The sequence below is a fragment of the Eleginops maclovinus genome, chromosome 6 (assembly GCF_036324505.1).
Source record: "Eleginops maclovinus isolate JMC-PN-2008 ecotype Puerto Natales chromosome 6, JC_Emac_rtc_rv5, whole genome shotgun sequence".
NCBI classification, from domain to species: Eukaryota; Metazoa; Chordata; class Actinopteri; order Perciformes; family Eleginopidae; genus Eleginops; species Eleginops maclovinus.
The window spans coordinates 3,219,743-3,241,301 of record NC_086354.1 but is presented as its reverse complement, the minus strand read 5'-3'; the positions used below and the strand labels follow the sequence as shown (position 1 = coordinate 3,241,301).

Below are 21,559 nucleotides of genomic sequence, written 5' to 3'. Positions count from 1 at the left end.
CTAATCCACTACACTTTGGAAGCCAGCTTTAAAGAAGCATACAATAAATACTCATTTTAAGTACAAGTAACTCAACATTGTACCAAAACTGCAGTACTTGAGTAACAGTACTTCATTGTTTGAGCTTCATAACCCCTCTTCACTGCTCTAGACTTAGCTTCTGCTTCCTCACTAGTTATAGAAAACAAGAAGCACAATGTGTGCTCTGCACTACCAGAGTTAGCATGCCACAATATACTGGAGAAATACAGCTACCATATTCAGAATGAGAATTTGGGCTGGATATGATGTTTACACACACAACACATCAGCAGTATGGTCTAAAACCTCCATCATTATGGGGATATTGCTTCTTGTGTAAATGCAAGCATTGTGCCCACCGGATTTATGTATGAAGGGAAGCAAAATATTGAATCAATAATTTTCTGACGCAGTGACTACTACTAATTCCTCTTCTGTCCTGGGTGATAATATGAAAATGTATGAGAATACCTCGGCTACATGTAAAGGTGTAGAGTGGCAGTTGTCCAGTCTGACTCCATTAAAGTACTTGGCTGTGATCTCAGTGTATTTCTGCATGTGAGCCCACAGGTAGGGGCAGTCCTCGGGCCCGTTGCCATAGCGCAGTTTGACACTGTCCCCCCAGCACACCAGCTCCCGGCGCAGGTAAACATTAGAGCCTAGAAGAACACAGAGCATTACAATATATACCTGAAATGAGCTCAGATTCCATTAAGATTCAATAGGCACAGCAATTCCTTTTGTCCCTTTTAACAAATGATGTATAATCATGATTGACAGCAGCAGGAACTCTAGTTACAGTATGTTTACATGTGTTTAAATTCTATAAATGTGTAACATATGAACCTGGCTCAGCAAAGTTCCGCAGCGGATCGTCGGCCATCACCCAACCGTTGTGGGCCAGGAAGTGACACGTCTTGTCGGGCTGGTCCAGCAGCTGCAGCTCCTGCTTCAGAGTCATGTCCTCATACGGGAAGGTGAAATACCTGAGGCCCATAGACGAGAACATGAGAAACCAGAGCAGGTTCACCACATCACCTTCATATTTGGTCAGCTCGATGCAAAGGCCTTGGCACACATTAAAAGTTGTATTTTTAGTTAATTGATATAGTTATTGTGCTTTGCTGTCACTCAGTGGTTCATTAGGGCCCAACATTTACACACCACATGTATCACATTTAAACTAAGAAAAGTGTTACTTGGGGCCATTGTCTAAAACCAAGAAAGTCAGCCATTTAAATATAAATAATCAATGTTTTGTTAGGAGTTTTGATGAGTTGATGAGGACGTGGCTATATGCTCAATCCTTTAAATGAATTCAGACTGGTAGGACACACATATATGCATGTATCCCACAAGCTCCAAACACTCAGCTAATGGCAGTGTTTTCTCCCCAGCTGGAACTGATTTATACATCTATAATAAATAATACCTTTAAATAAAGTACCTATCACATTCATTCCTCCCTCCTCACACTCATCTCTTTAACCATTACCTGGTAACCAGAGGGTTTTTTGTGTTAACAGGACCGAGTTTGGGTCCATGGTCTGCCAGACGCTCGTACACTACGTTTCCCACAATGCAGTTGGCCGCCTAGAGGAAAGAAAAGGGGGCGCATAATAATCACCTTCTAACGGGCAGCCGCAGCATTCTGTACATTATGTATTTTAGGAATGTCATGCTGACAGTGCACGTTTTGGGTCATTAGTATACAGGTGACACGTCCAGTATCTCTATCAGCAGCTCCTTCCAACACGAGTCAGGCTGGGCTCCAGCTGGCTCCCATGTGCACAAACATGTCTGACTCTACCGCCTGGCTGTATCATGCTCCATCACTGCTTCATACTTATCATTATATTATTATTAATATACAGCAGGAGCCATCAGGAGGCCCCCCCATCACCTGTTCATGATGCTGGTGCATGATCTGGTGCTGCTCTTCATTCAGAGCGTCCAATTTATTTTTCAGCCAACCACAGCACTCCTCGATGTGCTGAGGGGAGGAGCTACAGAGAGAGGAGACAAAAACCCAACATTAATGTTACTGTTTTTATTACGTGACAAAAGTACCTATAATATATTAATAGTAAACAGTATATAGTATCTCCAATGTTATGTGATCAAAGGATAATTGAGAAGCTGCTTCATTTAACAAAAGCAAAGCTGTAAGAAGTGAATTAATCTCAGGTTTGTTTCTATGTTCAACAATATCATGTTCTTTCAGCAGTTAAGAAGAAATCTTCATACAAAGCCCTTTTGAACAATAACAATAGAAGTTTGTATTTTTCAGTCGGACCTGTGAGGCACAAAGGTCTCCAGAGCGGAGTCCATGTCCAAAGTGTTGCCATAACGACGGTAACTCAGGTCCTGAATGATCTTCAGGCCCTTCTTCCCCCCAGTCTTGCTCTGGTCTGGCTTGGTGCCTAAAGACACACACATGTAGGTTAGATAACATCCAGATCAAATGTAGTTTGTAAGCATTGCTGCTCATTTTTGGAGTCCTTTTGACACAAAAGCAGTACAACAATTCAGAAAGGTATCAGAAAAGTAGTACATAGTGGTTACTCTTCATCAATAAACACAGATTATTGAGGCAACATCTTAATTTATATCAATGAAAACACTGTTAGAATAGCACTGTGGCCTTTATTAAAGCTACAATTGACAATGCTGATTTAATGGTTTGCATGTAAGGATAAGGGAGCTGCTACTCAGCACCAGACTTTCGTTTAGCTAGCTATGAATAGAACAAAGACACCGGAAACAGAATGAGAGCAAGCATACTTTCACATCTAAAAGTCAATGTAGCCCATACTGTACAGGATGATAGCTACTGAACGTTGGCAGCACACTCCTGCTAAATAACTGAGCGAACAGCTGACGTTTCTAGATGTCCCATTGAGTTACATTATGATGCATTTAAGGTCTATACAGTAAAAATGAAGATTGGTTGATGGTGAATTATAACCATATAATGATGTGTTCAAATGTTATCTTGGCAAATTTAGTTTGATGAGAAACTTGAATAGATCTAGTTCTTTGAAGTAGTTTTTACAGCAATACTAAATAAACTTAAAAAAAGAGCTATTCATTTTCTCAGGTTCACATTTGTATTTTGTTCCTTTACAGCGACATGTCTCCATGCTTCAATGTTCAAACAGCTCTTTATGTTTCTCATCCTGCCTGTGCTGCAGCACCTCTTTTCACCCCCTGTCTGAAACCAGAGCCCAGTCTGCTCTGATTGGTTAGCTGGCCGGCTCTGTCGTTTGGTAAACTGCTAATAACCGCTATAAAAATGTAATCTATTATTATTATTATTATTAGAGATGTCCCGCACCTTAGCCTATCACGTACAATGTGTTAGAGCGCTAACCAATAGAAGTGCGATTGTTACATAGTGATGTCATTATGATACAGAAGTAAAAAAAGGAGTCCAATGGAGGCGTTTCAGGCAGGAATTAAGACCTGTTCTTCCTTACACTATCCCTAAGCAGCCTATGATGACATGGCAGCATTACTAAAGCAAGTAGCTAAATAAAAGACAATTGTGTGATTTCTAATCATTTGAGTGTGTATTTAAATAAATGAATTAAGATCAGAATAAAAAAGTAGATATTCTTAGCAGTTAATACTAACTTGGTCTAAACTAAAGCCTTGCTACATGTCCATTTACATGTGAGTATGTAAGAGATTTCAGATATTTGCCCCGATGGTGTTACAGTATGTTCGGTCCTGCTAACATTAAAGGTCTGTGTGCAGTCATCTGGCACATCAAATATACTTCTATGTAAGTCAATACAGGTGTTTACAGAGCCATGTGCCTGAACCCCTCCTGTGTACATGCTGACGCTGCTGTGCTAACATAAAGCTCTGCATGAACACTGATTGACAGCACTGACCGTTGAGCAGCAGGGTTCTGAATTGCTCCACAGCCTGGTCCACTTTGACCTGGAAGAACTCCCAGAGTTTGACCTCAGGAAACAAGTCCTCCCACAACACACTGCGGATGGCCTGATACACACACAGACAGGAGCAAACACACATATGATTAGATCAGCCATAATTACTTTAAAGACCTGCAACATGCTCGTGCTTTCAACATTAGTAATAGCAAGTTGTTCCAATCATGTGTTCAGTAACCGTGAAATATGGCAGCTGTGTTTTTTACTTTCATTACAGCATCAGTAGTGTGGAATCCTAATGAAAACATGCAGTACTAGTAACATGGTCAGCAAAAAGACTTAACCTGAACTATCGATACACCAGACCATCCTTTCACAAAGGAAAGGAGATAGCACTGTCCCACAATACCTTGCAGCAGCAACAACTGATGCAGCATTTGGCCGTTCATGGAAACAACCGTTTTCTCATCTCATACCAAATCTTGCCAAAGTGCTTATACATTTTAAAATGTCAACAATACCTTAAATCAGAAGCAGAACTATTAAAATTGAGCTAATTATAGTACAATTATTAATTAATGGAACTGCGGTGGGTGGTGCTTCTTTAAGAAGCTATTCTTCTTTTTAATGCAACATGTTTGAATGATGATTTAAACAGTATTAGATGTGAAGATGCACATTTTTCATAAAGTACTATTTATCAAGAAAGCTTCATAAAGTCATACTAATTGGGATCGATCAATTCAATTGGACAGGAGGGTGAGCGCCATTTCCTTTTTCTATTGGTAATAAAGGTATATACATCCCCGGAATAAATCACTTCAACATTATAATTTCCTCTTGATTTATTATTCATAGATTGTTCTTTGAGTTAAATGTTTTTTTTTTATTGTATTCTATAAAACACTGACACTTTTTCTGTGTTGGAATTCAACATACACTGGAATGGCTGCCATAAATGTAGAGACAAGGTTTAAGAAACATTTGGAGGGGTCTCTTCATTTTTTCTGGAGCTGTATATGTTTCTGTGTTGTTCACCTTTTAAACAGCTAGCTAGTTTTCCCACAGCAGACGAAAATCAATTTCATCTGCTGGCGCATCATAATGACGTCCCCCAGTGTCGGTGCAGTCTCTTTTCCTAACTCCCGATGAATTCTCCTTTCCATCTTTCCTTAACCCCATGAGATTTTTCAATGAGGTTAAGGAAAAGAGTTTAGAGAAAGGCATAGCACCTGATTGTCATCTAATCGACCACAACTTGTATAGTTCCTCTGTGTTATCCCTTTGAGCCTGATGTGTTTGCTTTGCCCTCAATCAGGCTTTACTCATCACTGCGCATCATGCAACAAACAGCACAGAGGACATGTTTTTTTACACTTGAGCATTACATTTTAACTTTAATATGTAAAGGTTCTTTTTAGTCTTTGTTTTTTGTTAAATCTACATGGCAAGGCAAGTGGTGACGACTTATTTATGCTTGAATGATGTAAAACCTCTACTGTCATGAACACAGTGTACTCACGTTCAGATGGCTCTCCTTGGTGATGTCAGCAGGAAGTCCTTTAGCCTCGTAGCGTCCCTCTGCTATCCTGGTGGTCAGGTGCCAGATGGCTCTGTCTAAGACCCAGGCTGGGCGCAGGTGGGGGGAGTTCACCAGGTTGTACCCACACTCTGGGTGTTCTTTGATCCACTCACTGTTGGAAGCTGCAGAGAAACAGAGAAACAGTCTGTCTCAGGAATGATGGGAGCTTGAAACGTGTTAGCAACAATGGTGAGGATGAGCCAGAAACAAAACATGCTGGGAAAAACTTCAATGAAAAAGATGATAGGCAGGCTTTGGGAGTAACGGATTACTTTTAATGGGATCATTAACAGTAACTAAAAGAAAGATGTAATCAGATTACTGTCACTCTTCTAAAAATTGGGGATTACCAGCAATATGACAGTGTCAGTAAAAACCTAAAAAGAGCATCTAGTGTTTGTAGTCAAGGATCAGCTGTTCTCTCTCCTCTGTCAGCTGTTCTGTTCTGTAGGCTAATACTTTCAGAGTGAATCTATACGCCTACTGCCTGAATCTGCTTCATGGTTCCACTTTCTTTGGTTCATTTGTTCTGTTTTTAATTCAGCAGGTGAACTTATATGTTCATAAAATAGTGTGTGTGAGCTTAACTGTGTGTGTTCAACTAAAGCAGAGCATTCTCTGTCAGCTCAGATTGTATTCCTGCTTTTTAAACTGTAGTATGTGGTCTGTGTTTCAGTGTTGGTGTAAAGGCTGCTGACTGGATATGCTTTAAGGGTCTCTATCCTGCTCATGTTCAGGTTCATATCTGTATTTAGTGTCTCTACTGGGACATGTCTCCATGCTTTAATGTTCAAAAAGCTCTTTATTTTTCTTATACTGCCTGTGCTGCAGCAGCTCTTTAACCCACTGTCCGTCCCACCGCTTAATTTACCACGTACACTGTGTCGGAGTGCTTGCTAGAAGTAAACAAAGGAGTCCAATGAAGGCGTTTTAGGCAGAGGGGGGAGAGTGTGTAGGAGAGACACTTCCTCTTGAGAGAACACAAGGATTTTAGCCTTTGCAGACCATTTACATGCACAAAAACCTATAGAACACACTACAGGAGGGGGAAAACCTTAAAGAGGTCCTCTTTAATGAAAGGCAGGTTTTCCTATAAATAAAGTCTCTGAACAGAAGATATATTTTTGATACTAAATATCTTGGTATCTTCTTTTCGAAGGTTACATTGTTCTGTTATCTTACATAATACAATTAAATGTATTTGATAGCATTTTACATTGAGGTACTCCAAAAGAAACAGAAAGTAATCATGTGAAATTAATCTTTTTTAGACTCAGATTAGGTTACTCATTACTTTTTTAACTAGTAATTGTAAGGGATTACATTTTAAGTAACCCTTCCACCCTGATGATGTCTTGGAAGATTTAGTAGAGCTGTACAGCTGTACAGATTGACTGGAACCTGGTCAGGCAGTAAATCCAGCCTCAGTCAGACTCTAACCTTTTACTCAGGCTCAGTTTACTGTTTGACCTTTACTGGGGATGGGGGGACGGAGGAGGTGATAAGAGTACATGGGTAAACATGGACACAGTGCTAACATATGTCCTTTAAGTTACCTACGTGTTAGTGTGTTCACCTTTCACCACATGTCAAATGCCTCACCTTTATTGGATGAGCTGGTATGACATCACAGTGGTGTCAATCTATGTTTTCAGTTTCTTTTGACTTGTCTAAAATAAGTTCACGCCTTGAACTTATTTTTGCTGTTGTTTGGACCTTTGGACACTTGGTCGAACAATGTGGAGTAGTGATGCAGGCAGAGAGACTGTGAAGCCCTTTATTTCCCTAAATGCTCCAAACACTGCTTTATACACCCCCCTTTGCCTCTTTAGTAGTGACGTTAGCTCCTGTTTTAGTATGCTGCTCAAACACTTCACATGCTTCACAGTGTGTGTGTGTGTGTGTGTGTGTGTGTGTGTGTGTGTGTGTGTGTGTGTGTGTGTGTGTGTGTGTGTGTGTGTGTGTGTGTGTGTGTGTGTGTGAGAGAGAGAGAGAGAGAGAATACAAATCACTTGCTTCTTGCACTTCTTGCTGATGAAATTGGATTGCCGGAACATTTGTGCACATTTCATTTGCACAGTCAAGGGGGTCGGGCTCTGTTATTTGATGGTATACATTTTTAATATCCTACATATTTGTTCACAGTTAACCCTTATAACAGCAAATTGCGGTAAGTACTCGTACACCAGCTAATACCTTATAGGTAAATAAAGTATTTTGTTTCTGTGAGGTGGAGAAAATGATAGGGAGAACCACTGTATATAGTAAAAAACCTACAAATAAATAATAATAATCGTAATACTGTAAATTGATCTGTATTTGGTATTTTATATTGTATAGATACCCTGTAAGTGTCTATCTTCTATTGTTGTTTGTGAATATTTAATGTTTGTTTATTAAATTGTATGCTGTACTATTTACTGTATTTAACTTGTGTGTAACGCCATGTAAATATGCTGCTTTAACAAAAACTATTTACCAATACAGAATAATCCAGTCTTATTTAATAGTGTATACATCCCAAATGACAAATGATATAAGGAATATCAATAATATACATAAATATTTACTATAGGCCTACACCATCAACATTTGTTATTTTCTCCGAGATATGGCTGTGGTTTTAAAAAGGATAGAAATGTTCAGTGATTTTTTACACAATATAGGGTTATTTGAGTTGTGGCCTGTGTGTCCAAAGGCTATCTGTATGTCAGCAGATAGAGGAGAGTGGCTGAAATACATTGACACGTGTAAAATCTGATCTAATTTCTGAAACTAATCTGCGACAAATCTGAAATAATCATTATTGGCCCTAACTCACTAACCCGCTCCTCCCAGGACTTCTCTCTGAACATTGACGGCTCCATTTTCAACCCTTCAACTCATGTCCGTAACCTTGGTATCATCCTCAACCCTACTCTCACTTTCCTCCCTCACACCAACCAGGTCACAAAAACCGCCTTCTTCCACCTCAAAAACATCCCCCGCATCAGACCCTCCCTCTCATCCACCGCTGCTGAAACTCTCATCCATGCCTTCATAACATCCCGACTCGATTACTGCAACAGCACTCTATATGGTTCACCTGCAGCATCCTAAATAAAGTGCAATATGTCCAAAACTCTGCTGCCCGCTTGCTCACCTCCACCGATGCTCTGATCACATCACCCCTATCCTCCACGACCTCCACTGGATCCCCATCAAACACCGGATTGACTTAAAAATATTACTTCTCACTTACAAAGCCATCAACAACTTTGCCCACCCCCTACCTCAGGGACCTCATCCAACAACACACCCCTACCCTTCGCCCCAGGTCTGCTGACGCTGACTTACTGCAGCCCATCAGGACAAAGCTCCGGACCCGGGGTGACAGGGCCTTCGCTGCAGCCTCCCCCACCCTCTGGAACTCCATTCCCAGTCACATCCAAAAGGCCAACACTCTGGAATCCTTCAAAAGATCTCTCGAAACTCACTTATTCCCTCCCCCCCCATTTTAGTCCGCATTTAGGACTTCTGTTGTTTTCTATATTTTTCTGTTGTTTTCTGTTTTGATTGTATGTAAAGCGTCTTTGAACATTAGGAAAAGCACTATATAAATTGTATGTATTATTATTAATAAAATAAAATAAGAAATCTCTTTATCCTGGTATTCTTTGGAAAGGTGTTTCGAGAAGTTTTGAAAAATATGTTTTATGTTTTCTTTTTCACAAATCAAATCAAGACAAGAATGACCCATTTATAGTGAAATATTGCTGTATCCTTACTGCAGATACATGGCTTCAGGACTGGAAAACATTCCTTTTATCTGATCTGATGTACACACTGTCAATATACAGTAAGGTTAACACACTAAAGGCTACTGACCCTGCTTAAACATCAGCCCCCGAGCATCTCAAAGCCTGTTCAACCCTTTAACTATATCATGATCCACAACTGGAATATATCCAATGTGTAGGTGCTCATTTCAAATAGAAGTTTAAACTGGAATATATATTATGTGTGAGATCACGGACAAACCACTTTATATACTGTATATAAGGGATGGTTTATAGATTGGTCCTGATAAAAATCCGATAGCCTTTCCCTATTTAGGCAGAAGCACTGTTCTAGTGTGGTCTATTTGCGGCTTTATAAAGGCAATACACGTGAATAGATGCTTACAGTCACTCACCAGTGTGATTATAGACCACATCTGTAATACACAGCATGTTCCACTCATTCTTCAGCTTCTCCACCAGCACTCCCACTTCCCCCCAGCTGTAGCTCTGCCCGGCAGGGCTGAACTCCGGGTTCAGGTTCAGCTGGTCTGCCAGAGAGTAACAGGACCGAGACTTTCCCAGAGTCTGCAGAGGCGTGAAGTGGATCATGTTGTAGCCTGTGAGAGAAACCCACAGATATTAAAACTCCCAACAATAATGATCATGTGTCTGTGTGTGCTATGAAGGCTTCCCTGCATAAACACTATAGCTCAATCCGCCACATAAGTGATTAAACCCTCCAAAAGCAAGTCTGCATGCTGTGTACAAATAATTCAGTCCAAATATTTAATAGTAAACTGTCAAAACAAGAGACATTCAATATTGTCATGTTGATGTTTACAGCTTCAAGCTTTTTTATTTATCTTTCTTATACCTTTGTCTGGGTTAGAAAACTGTAAACATTTGATAGTAACGTTGTGTATTTTTAAAAAGGTACTGTAAACCAACCATCTCATAAACATCAGATTTAAGAACTAAAAGAGTTACAAAAAGAAGCGCCATTTAAGAAGTTTTATTTAAATTGTTCTTTATTATTGTTTGTCCAAGAGAAGCTGATTCTAAACAATAGTTATGAAAAGTTAGTTTCCTGCTCCTGTAATGTATTGTGGAACAGTCTCAATTATCTGGAACATTTTTTACTGAGTATTCTTGTGGTTGAAGTTACAGTCAATATGTACATAGACTTGCCGCTCTTTATTGATTTTATTGTTATTTTAGTTCATTTTATTTTACTTTATTATATTTATACTTTCTTTCACCTTTAAAGATTTTAAGATTGTAATGCCTGTAGACTTTGCTGCTGCAACCAAATACATTTCCCAATCTGGGATCAATATCCTATCCGTCTATCTAGAACTATCTTTTCCCAAACATGCCACTCTGTTTGCACCCTTCACCTGAAAGAGGGAGCCTCATTCAGCCAGTTCATCTTACACAGTTTAGCATTCCCACTAAAAATTGAAAAAAGTAGACACACACCGGACTCCTTGGCTACTCTCAGTCTGTCCGGCCAGTCGTCTAAGTGTCCCAGACATTTGGACAGGTAGGTCTGGATGGTGATGCAGTCTAAAGGGAGGATGTGATCGTCAGCTCCAACACGAAGGACCGGGTCCACCACGATGTATCCTCCTCCGCACCGCTCTGTGGCTCTGTGGGAAGAGAAATGTCACTAAAAAACACTTTATAGTAAAATACTGGACAAAGTAGAGGTGAAGTAACACTTGTCATTACCACCTAACAAGCGTCATTTCTAGTATCAGAGCAAAAAACAATGACACAGATATTTTATTGTCAATCTACCATACAGGGTAAGCACAACGGACTGCAAGCTTAGTTCCCTTTATGCTAAACAGAAAAATACTAAATCATGTTTAGTGGTAGGATGAGTTGAAGAGTGTCACAGGAAGGAAGGAGCTGCTCAGTACACTGGAGTAACAGCAGCAGGAACTTATGTATCTCCGGCCAGACAGGAGCAACGTGAACAGGTGGTGTTAGGGGGGACTTAACTGGAAGCAAAATTACAGTACCGTAATTTCCGGACTATTAAGCGCACCTGAATATAAGCCGCACCCACTGAATTTAAAAAAAATATGTATTTTGTACATAAATAAGCTGCACATGTCTATAAGTTGCAGGTGCCTACCGGTATTTCCATTTCCAACTGCCAGATCGATCGCCTTCAACTTGAAAGCTGCATCATATGCATTTCTCCGTGTCTTTGCCATGATGAGGGTGACAAAATGACTACCGTAAACAGAATGATGGGAAGTTTGAGCACGCTCGATTTACGTGACATTATGTGACGGTGCTCAGTTTTTTGTCTATTTTTTTTCAAAATCCCATTTTGGCAGCATGAAGCTTGTGAAAGCGGGAAAAATCCATAAATTAGCCGCGTCATTGTATAAGCCGCGAGGTTCAAAGCGTGGGAAAAAAGTAGCGGCTTATAGTCCGGAAATTACGGTATATAAACGCTGGTATCTGTTAACAAAACGATCCCAACCAGTTGAAGAGGTTTGGTAGAAAGTTTAACTAGGGTAAGGATGGTCTTGTTCAACTACATTTTCCAAAGTGAAGAATAAACTTTAATGCTTAGCTTCTAAAACCAAATGGACGGAAGTCCAAAACCTCCTTAGCAACGGTCATTATATGCCTCACCTACCAAACCAGCTCCAGCTCTAGCTCCGTGTTAGAGCTCTTCTGCTTCCGAACCAGCTCTTCTGCTGTAAATCTTTCCATGACAACCGTGCGTACTCCTTATGTGGAAACCACTGTCATCAAAAAGCTAGTAAGTGGATGCAGAACTAAGATGAGCAGTTTGAGGATGTTTTGCTAGTATCATGTTAGGTGTTATTTTATTGTCATGTTGTTTTACACCATGATGCATTCACTGTCAACAGCCCTTCTTTCAGCACAGAGCGTCGAAAAAAATAAAGACGCTGTAACAACAACTGCCTAGAAAGCCTGCAATTCGACAGTTTTCATCAATACAATACAACTGTACGGGTCTTACCCATATCCAAAGTAGTACTGATAGGACCCGGCAATCTTGAGGTCCAGGGAGCAGAGCTTATCAGAGTCATCCTCCCTTCCTGTTGGGTAGCTCCACGCCAAAACACGGAAGTGGTTCCGTTCAAACAGCTGTCCATCCAGAGGATAGTTAGTGTGCACCATCACCCTCTTCCCCTGAAGGCTCGGACCCAGGCGGAACTGGAGCTCGAACCCTGAGGACACACAACATTTTGGGATTTATTGCTTTATTTAAGCACATGGAATTCATGAAATACCAATCTCAGATCCCACTGGCTCTCAGTCTGAGGATGATTAAGAGGGGAAAGCCAGGGGACTTTGGGAGCCCGGATATCCAGGCCCAGACTCTTCTTTGTGCTGTTTATTCTTTACAGTCTGATTAGCAATTTCAAGATTTAAGAGTAGAGGGGGAGCCAGAATGTACGGGACAGATTCTCGACATTAAAGGGGCCCTATGAAGGAATTCTCAGGTGTATATCAGTATGTAGAGTCTCTACTGGGACATGTCTCCATGCTTTAATGTTCAAAAAGCTCTTTATTGTTCTCATACTGCCTGTGCTGCAGCAGCTCTTTTCACCCTCTGTCTGGAACCACAGCTCAGTCTGCTCTGATTGGTTAGCTGGCGGGCTCTGTATATTCACTGTACTCTTTTTTGGGGGTAAATGTATAATTGGTGTAAATATTTGTCTTACAACTTATTGCATTTTATTGTATTTATGTTTGCACCCATACACCAAAACAAATGAATGTGTAAACATACCTTGCCAAAAACACTGTGATTCAGACCATTTGCATGCACAAAAACCTATAGCATACTACGGGAAAGGGAAAGCCCCAAAAAGTACAATATGGCCTCTTTAATGAAAGACAAACTCCTATGTTTAAGTGCTTATGACTGTGCCAATAAGGTTTATGTGGATTCTATAGAATTAAAAAAAAGACTTCTCTTGTCTCAACATGAGTAATGTAACATGCAAGACAATCCCTCCTTCAAACTGCTCTGCCGCTCTGACATAAACACAAAGAAACGTCCTGGTCCTCCAGAGTCTGGATCATCACAGCTCTGTCTATTTATAGTCCAGTATAAAGGCCAGCCTAAAATCCCTATCAGGTTCACAGTGCGGCCAACTATATACTCTTCAACATAGAACAAAGTAAGCCATCTCTCCAGGCATGGTGCTCCTGGATTCCATACAGTATGTGAAGGCCATGTTATCTTATTCTCTAACTATAATGTAGTAACTGAAAGTTAAAATCCTGCTGCACAGACACACTGAAATAAAATAAAAAAACACACTTTCCAAATTCTTCCACTAAATCCCTGCAATATCCTCTGTAAAGCTCAAACATTTTTTAACATATATATGTCCCAATCCCGCTGTTTTCTCATCTATATTTTCTTTTTCTTGGCTCTTTTTCTGTATTTTTTTTCACTCTGTCAAAGAATATTCTACCTGCATTTCTTCCTGATAAAAGTCCATTACCAACTCCCTGCACACTTGCTGGGGGCCATTGAATTTCTCGAACCTTACAGTGCATAACCTGAACTCACCTTAGAATCCACCACCAGTATGTGTTTATGTACAGAGAAACATACAGTCATCATGTAAATGGTTTGCCTGAGAAGCAGACTTTGAGCATTACCTTGTTCCAGTCTGAACAGGGTCCTCTCTAAACTCTCCTTTTCGTTGAGCATTAGGACTCGAATCTGCTTCAGGTGTTGCGGCAACATCTTCAGAAGATCTCCAAACCCTGGCCACCTGTAAAGGAGGAAACAAAGGTAACTACTACATCATTATAAACATTAACTTCCATGAAGCACTTTTTCAGATCGGCCATATTGATGAGATATATTTCCCCCTTGTTTTCAGTGGGTTTACACACATTTCTTCACATACATAAATTATTTTTCTGGTGTCTGTAACTATAATGAAATATTACTTTAAAACAAGTTAGGGTTCAATGATAGTTTAAGCTGACGAAGACAGACTTTATAAAAAAACATTTGTCAGAGATTAAAGGTCTATTATGTAAAATCCTCTTTTTCATGTCTTTATACATAAACATGTGTCCCCCCTGGGTTAAGAGACTCTGAAAGTCTCAGGAACAAAGATGCCTTCTCATTTTATCCAGATCCAAAAACCTGTCTGAAAATCAGCTGATCAGATTGTGGCCACTTTGTGATGTCACAATGTACTTTTGGGTTGTGCAACCATCAGCCAATAACAAACCAAGGTTTTCGGGTGGTGTAGCATATGTTTTTTGGTTGAAATGTTTCTGAACTGTCTCCGATTCTAGATCTATTAATGATATATAATCTAAATACTTTATCTTTATTGTCTAGGCCCCTATACTCAGGCTTCCTATAGGTTATTGGGTTGTCCAATTTCACATGTCTGCATTGTACCGTTCAGGATTCCTCTGCTTCACTTTGGGCTTCGTTTTTCTTTCAATAATGACAGCCTAGTTGCACATTATCCTGCTTATTACCTTGCCACATACTAAACAAACTAACGACTTGACTTTTATTGACTTTAAAATGATTGTATTGCTTCAGCTAAGAAAATAAAACTCGGTCCACGGCGCACCAACAGCTGGAACTCCAACAACAAAGACTTAATTTAAATTGAAGGCAGCTCTGATTGATGTTTTCTGTGACGGTCCAAGTTTGATCCACTAACAAGTCCTTAAACCCTGCAGAGCCAAGACCGTGTTCCTGTTGGTGTTCACTTCCTGTATGTCTTCTCTCGTGATTTATCTGACGTGCGGCGCTCCGTATTTTAACCTCTGTTGCTTTCTCTTTCTTGATCCTCCTTAGCAATGGCCAATGTAGTGTTTAACAGCGGTCTGTACTACTGTCATATTAACCTCTGAAATGCCCCAATTGACCAATCACAATCGAGTATTCAACTAGGCCATGATTGTACTTTAAACTTGTGAATAAATCAAAAATGAAATGAATGAAAAATGACAGGTAGGAGTCTAGTGGGAGGAGAATTCAACTTTGTCTAATACCTTTTTCAGCTTTCTTTCTGTCACTCATCCAGATATGTGTATACTCTTTGTTCCTGTTCATGTGTGTTTGGTAGATATTGTAGGTCTCCTAAATATACTCATCTCCATAACCTGTCTGCTCTCATCAATCCAAAACCCCCCCACGCATAGCATCTTGTAACATGGGGCCTGTGAAACTGCCAGTCAGCTGTTTGTCTGACTGAGTTCATCTCTGGCTAAGCCTCCCAGCAATCCCTGGATTTCCTTGCTATCACTGAGACTTGGATTACACCAACCAACACCTCCACCCCTGCTGCTCTCCCCTTACCCATTACCTCACCCAGACCTTCTTGCCTACTGATCTCAGAGTTCTACATATTTCTACACTTTACCCCATGGTCTTCTGAATGTCATGCTGTAACAATAAGGTAGCAAATACACATTTTCATTCTCGTTTTCTACCACCCACTGTCCTTTCTCCTCTCTGGACTCTCTCTGTCCCCTCAATATTTGTCAGGTCGGCCAGTCCCCTCCGGCTCTCTGACAGAACCGTCCTACAGGCAGCTCAAAGGAAAAGGTGGAAATCGAAACACCCTGATTGTTACTCGACAAGAAGACAACTTTTGTAGATAAACAACAACTCCTTTATTGACGCTAGCCATAGTTCACTCCACGCTCCAAGCGCAACAACCAACAACTAAATTCCTGTTTATTTCACAAGAAGAGCCCCTTCTTCCTTCTACTATGTCAACTCTTATACAGGCATTTATATGTAGTTACGTGAACATAATTAAAACTGTATGTAAATATAAGCATGTTAACAAACTCCCTCTCTTCTTAAAAAAAAATGCACCTTTTCCAGTACTGAGTTCAAACATTGAGACTTGAGAGACAAACAGAAAAAATTGAACATCAATGCAACAAAACAATAACATTGCATGTTTTAACCGGCCTCTATTATTGAGTCCGCTTTTTTTAAAAATGTGACACAAATGAATATATTTGATCTTAAGCAAATTTCCATTGTCCTTCAGCAAGTGCCTTGAGTAACTGGAGAGCGGATGCCCCCTTTTTAGTAAGGCAGTCCGCAAGTTGTTCTTTTGTGCTGGACCACAGGACTCGCTCCACCTTTTTTGTTTGACCTGAGTTGATCCTTTTCCTCCTCATAGAGAGGTGAGTCTTGTTCCATGGCTCGTGCAGGATCCATTTGTTTGGGCTGCATATGCTGAATGTAGTTTTCCTGCTGGACTTGCACTTTCCTGTCAACAGTCACAAAGTCTATTCCTACATAACAGAAGTTGTCATGCTCCTCACGTCCCACTTTGAACACTGATCTGAGATGGGGTATTACTGTTCTTGAGAAACTTTGAGTGCCACCCCACATAAAGTCATCCACATGGCAGGCAAGTACCCCAGTTACAGTACAGTCTTGATCTAGCCAATAGAAAACAGCTGGATCAACATACTTTCCTCCTGCTCTAAGCATTATTTCCTTGACTCTGTTGTACCAGTATAGTGAAGCATCTGCCAGACCATAGACACACTTTTTGAGCTTCCATATTGTTCCTTCACAGTCAGCCTCGGGAGGAGGCTTGATGTAAACGTCACGTGATAGTTCCACTCCCTGTAGAAATGCCGATTTTATGTCCATAGAATGAAGTGCCCACTGTCTCTGACAAATCACTGCCAAAAGTAGCCGAAGTGACTCTGAAGCACATGTGAGTGAATCCTTTTGCAGCTCTGAAACTGAAACCTCTAGCCACAAGCCGTGTTTTTGGCACTGATCCAGCGAGTGTATCTTTGAGTGTACACACCCATCTGGTAGAAATGCACTTTTGTCCCTCATCCCTAACTTCTTCATAAACGTTGCTATCACTCCAGTTCTTTATCTCCTCTTGTTTTGCTGAGTCAAATGACACATCTTTGTTACAAATACATCCTCACACACATTTGTGCCATTAGTCTCAGTAACAGTAGTTTCTATCTGAAGATTATCGACGTTTGACATGTTAGTTGACTGTAGTGCCTGCGTCAGTGGTGGGCTTAATGTGAAGTAGATTGTACCAGTTTTTGTATTTACCTGTAGCTTTGCCTGCCCGTCCTAAGACTTTAGCCGTGTGCAAAATACCTGTGCCCCTTTTTCTGTATTTCACAACCTGTCCTGTTTTTAGACTGACAGCAGTTTCCTGCCCTGTACCACTGTGTGTCTCTGCATTGTCATTTGTGTGTTGCTCTGCTTCATTTTCAGTTTCTTCTGTGTGCTTTATGTTATTGTCAGCAATCTCCTATCCTTGCTCAGTGTCTGTGTCATTTCCTGTATCATCCTTCGGGACATCTCGATCCTCGTTTTCTGTATTCACTTTTCTCAGTCTGAGATGATGCACCCTAATGCAGGTCCCTCCATGTCTGACAAACACCACTGCACCATCCTAACTGATGACAACTCCTGGTCCTTTCCACTCTGGACAATCCACTCGCTTATAGTACACTCTGTCGCCCGTTTCATAGTTCTCATCTGTGGGACGTAGTTGTTTCCATAGTGCCTTCCGTATCCTTTCTGAACATTCTGCTTCTGTAAATGCCTTCCTTGATGCATGTAAAGCAGAGATGTGTTTTGCCACCCATTTGCTTTTTGTTGTGCCCTCTAAAGCTGGGCTTTTATCGGTTAGTACAGAGGGCAGGTTAGGATTCTGTCCAAACACTAACTGATGTGGGCTGTAGCCATGGACATTTTGCATGGTGTTCTTTTTAGTGACATCCTCAGCAGTTGCCAAGACCTGGTCATCACACTGAATGTTTTTCCTTTCATTGTCCAAAATGTTCACACAGTAATGTCCTGAGCTTGTGAAGTCAAGTTGTACAGGTTTGTTAAACATCACCGCTTTGTCATTTTCCATATTCAGCACTGTCCCTGCTCTTTTCATGGAGGCTTTGCTCAAAAGCAGTGGAATGCTAGCTGGTACTACTTCAGTTTCAATATGACACTTAGTCTGTCCAATTTTTGTGGGTATTTTCAGTTTCCTGGTGGAGTAGACCACTTTTCCATCTCCAAACTTAAAGGGTCTATGACTGAGTGTTTCTGTCTTCCTCAAATCCATTATCTATTTCTGGTTTAGTTCAGTGATGTAGCTATCTAGCCACTCCTCACCACACACAGTGCGTGTGCATGCAGTGTCTATTATAGCTGAGCCAAAACACTCTGAAGATTTCTGCTTCAGTGGGTGACTCTTTTGCATACAGAGTGATGTTGCACTGTCTTCAGTCAGTTTCACTTGCTCACCTCTGTGTGGACAGTCCTTAGCCCAGTGCAATGTGCTTTGACACACAGCACACTTTCATCTGCGACTGTACCTGTCCAGCGGGTTTGTGCCAGGCAGTGACAACTTTTGTTGATCATTTTGGGGCCATGACTTGTCTCTCTGTCGCTGTCCTCTCTGCTCCGTTATATGTGCCATTTCCTGGTTAATTCCCATTGTTGGAGATATTAAGTCCTTACCTCCAAAAATCCTCTTCAGCGCTGACTTCATCGACGCAAAAGTCAGATTGTTACATGCTGTCATAGCTAACCGCCGGTCTTTTATATCCAAGCATGCAGTGTCCAGAAATGTAATGCTTTGCTCTTAGTAGAAAAACATATTATTTGATTGATATTTTCCATTTAATTAGCCAGCCATCCAAGTTAATAATTTGATGACTGCTGTTCTTTAGTTTGACTCAGATGGTAGCTGTAGGTATGCAGAGGTACATCTTATATACTTTTTTATTATGTGGAGCTTTGAGTTAAACCTGTCAACAATACAACCAGGAACTTTAGAGAGACAAATGTGCTAGTGACTAAATGGGAATGCCTAAAGAAAAGCACTCAACTCTGAAGTAATAATCAGTAGGCTGTAACAAAGTGTGTCACACTGCAGCAGGTTACATTTCTGCTTTTGTCAGCTATCACAGGTCAATCGGAAATTTGATATAGGTGCACGCTTTTTGAAACAGGAGCTCCAAAGAGGCAAAAGCATCTGTGACAAATCAACAGATTCACCATTCAACAAATCAAAGAGGAAATATTGTGAAATTGTGTCAAAAAATAAAACAAATACATGACTGACATGAATTGCATTTTGGCATATTTGCCAAGTATCACTCACAAAGGTTAGGTTTAGGCAATTGATTGAGACATGCATTGTGCAAACTGTTGCAACACAGCACAGGAAGTTAAGTAAACACCTTTGTAAATGAATATTTCAGTATACACAAATTAACAAAAAATGATAAAGATTGCAACTTTTTTAGTTACACATCTGGCATGAGCAGTAACTCCATGAAGATCTGATTATAAAAAGCATTCCATCTCATTAGGTAACAGCATTTTTGATCCGTGGGTGGGTGAATGTTGAAAGGAGCCACATAATGTCAGTCAATTTACCATAAAAGTCCAAGTAGAAGTATAAAGTAGATAAAAAGTAAAAAATGGGTGTGCATTGACCTACAACTGCAAAATTAAAAGTGGCTTAAATTGCACTTTCAATAACAAATGTTATCAAATGTATATATAGGCATTAACAAGTGTTGCTGATTTTCTGTTCTCTTGCTTTTGTTGCAGGACTTATAACACAGTGTGCAAGGATACCAGTTGAATTTTCAGATTACTCTAACATAAACTAGTAATTCAATGTGCTTTTAGAAAATGGGACACTTATCTGAATCGACATAGACAGGCATATCGTCGTATGAAACACTAAGTAAAATCACGTTGGACACAGAACTTCCTGGAACTCGTCGACACTAAAAGCTAGCAGTTAAACAATAGCTCAGTAGCATTACAGTAGCCTAGACTGGCACACAGGACCAGATGATGCTGTCAGACCTTTGGTTCACTTGTGTTATTATTGGAGGGAGCATGGTAATGCATCCAGTAACTCTGAGCCTGCGCAGTGCCTTGCTCCAAACACGACAAGGTCAGGAATCCAGGCGTTAATGTCATACTATCTATTTTTAAAACACCTCCAAACACTGTCCAGCTTTCTTGGCACACAGAGTTCATACCGACACACAGTGACAACGCGAAAGAGGTCAAGATAACGCTAGAGAAATGATTTGCCTGGTGATGCAGGATCCTGCAAAGCTAATGTCCCGTCTGTGGCTGGCCTCCAAAGTCCGATGTAAAAACATGCCATTTGATGTTGCACCATATGCTAACACACCCTTATTCCCCACATGACATATTGCAAAGCCCTAATGATATTGCTACTAACCACTCAACAATTCGGCAAATGTAAAATTAACCAAAGGCTCTTTAATTTAATAAGGAAACATAATTAAGTACTGTTTCATTTGACACTTCATACAGTCGGCCCCAACTAGAATGCACTGTGGTGGGCGGTGCCTTCAGGTTGACATTTTAATGAAGAAAGTAATGCAGGGCTGTTCATATTCATTTCAAACTTGAGAATGGCAAAGGGGAATAAATATATAAGGTAATCATGCGCTGAAATTAGACACATTAGTTATTTCACACGGTAACGTTAAACAAGAAGATTAATGGACTGAATGTTGAATGGTTATGAGCAGCCGTCTCAAAACAACGGAGCGTGTAGCGTTATTTTCCCATATAAGGAAGTGAAATTACGAAGCGCAACGTGAAAAGAGGTAAATATAGAGTTTAGGTTATAACAGTTAGCTCAACTTGTGTCAGCTAGCTAATGTGACTTAGCCAGCAGTCTATCGTTCAACCTGCTAGCCACTAGCTGGGGAAACAACTCTTGGGAGCTTGATAATATCCACAATATAACAAGACAATGCAAAAACCTGTTTGGAAATGCATTCCCACTCACCTGACAGATGTGTCTTTAGAGAGTCACAGCAACAGGAGCACTCGCAGGAGAGGAGACACCAACACCTCTGTTCTCCTGATGGACAGGGCACTGACTTGAGGGGGCGTGGTCTGCAGGCCGGGGTCTACCGTAATAATCAGAATAAAACGGAAACAAAAATGGCATCAATAATGCCTTTATTATAGCGAGAGCTCATTTAGTGTAAATATTACATCCATATAACCACCTCCATGCATCCGGGAAGCTGCCTGGTAGTTGCTTCAGTCAGTCAGGTGAAAGAAGTAATCTTTTACTTAAGTATTTTGCTTAAGTAAAAGTGTGTACAAATACTCAGTTACAATTAAAAGTTATGCATTTAAAATTGTACTTTAATAAAAGTAAAACAAGTATACACATCACACTTTAATCATATGTTTTAATTGTTGTAGGCCTATTATAATTATG

At 40.4% G+C, this 21,559-nt stretch overlaps 1 protein-coding gene across 2 annotated transcripts in view; it reads right to left on the bottom strand.

Moving 5' to 3' along the window:
• The window catches only part of agla (amylo-alpha-1, 6-glucosidase, 4-alpha-glucanotransferase a), a 47,430-nt gene extending 26,214 nt beyond the window's left edge, over positions 1-21,216 (bottom strand). For both annotated transcript variants that reach the window (XM_063885651.1, XM_063885650.1), the window contains exons 1-12: positions 21,116-21,216; positions 13,938-14,053; positions 12,277-12,487; positions 10,746-10,915; positions 9,680-9,883; positions 5,446-5,627; positions 3,921-4,032; positions 2,318-2,444; positions 1,925-2,027; positions 1,517-1,614; positions 868-1,007; positions 493-680 (exon numbers count right to left, since the gene is read on the bottom strand). In XM_063885651.1, coding sequence (XP_063741721.1) covers positions 493-680; positions 868-1,007; positions 1,517-1,614; positions 1,925-2,027; positions 2,318-2,444; positions 3,921-4,032; positions 5,446-5,627; positions 9,680-9,883; positions 10,746-10,915; positions 12,277-12,487; positions 13,938-14,025 — 1,623 coding nt within the window. In that variant the 5' untranslated portion in view covers positions 14,026-14,053; positions 21,116-21,216. The remainder of the gene's footprint in view (positions 1-492; positions 681-867; positions 1,008-1,516; positions 1,615-1,924; positions 2,028-2,317; positions 2,445-3,920; positions 4,033-5,445; positions 5,628-9,679; positions 9,884-10,745; positions 10,916-12,276; positions 12,488-13,937; positions 14,054-21,115) is intronic.
• Between the last annotated feature and the right edge of the window lie 343 nt (positions 21,217-21,559).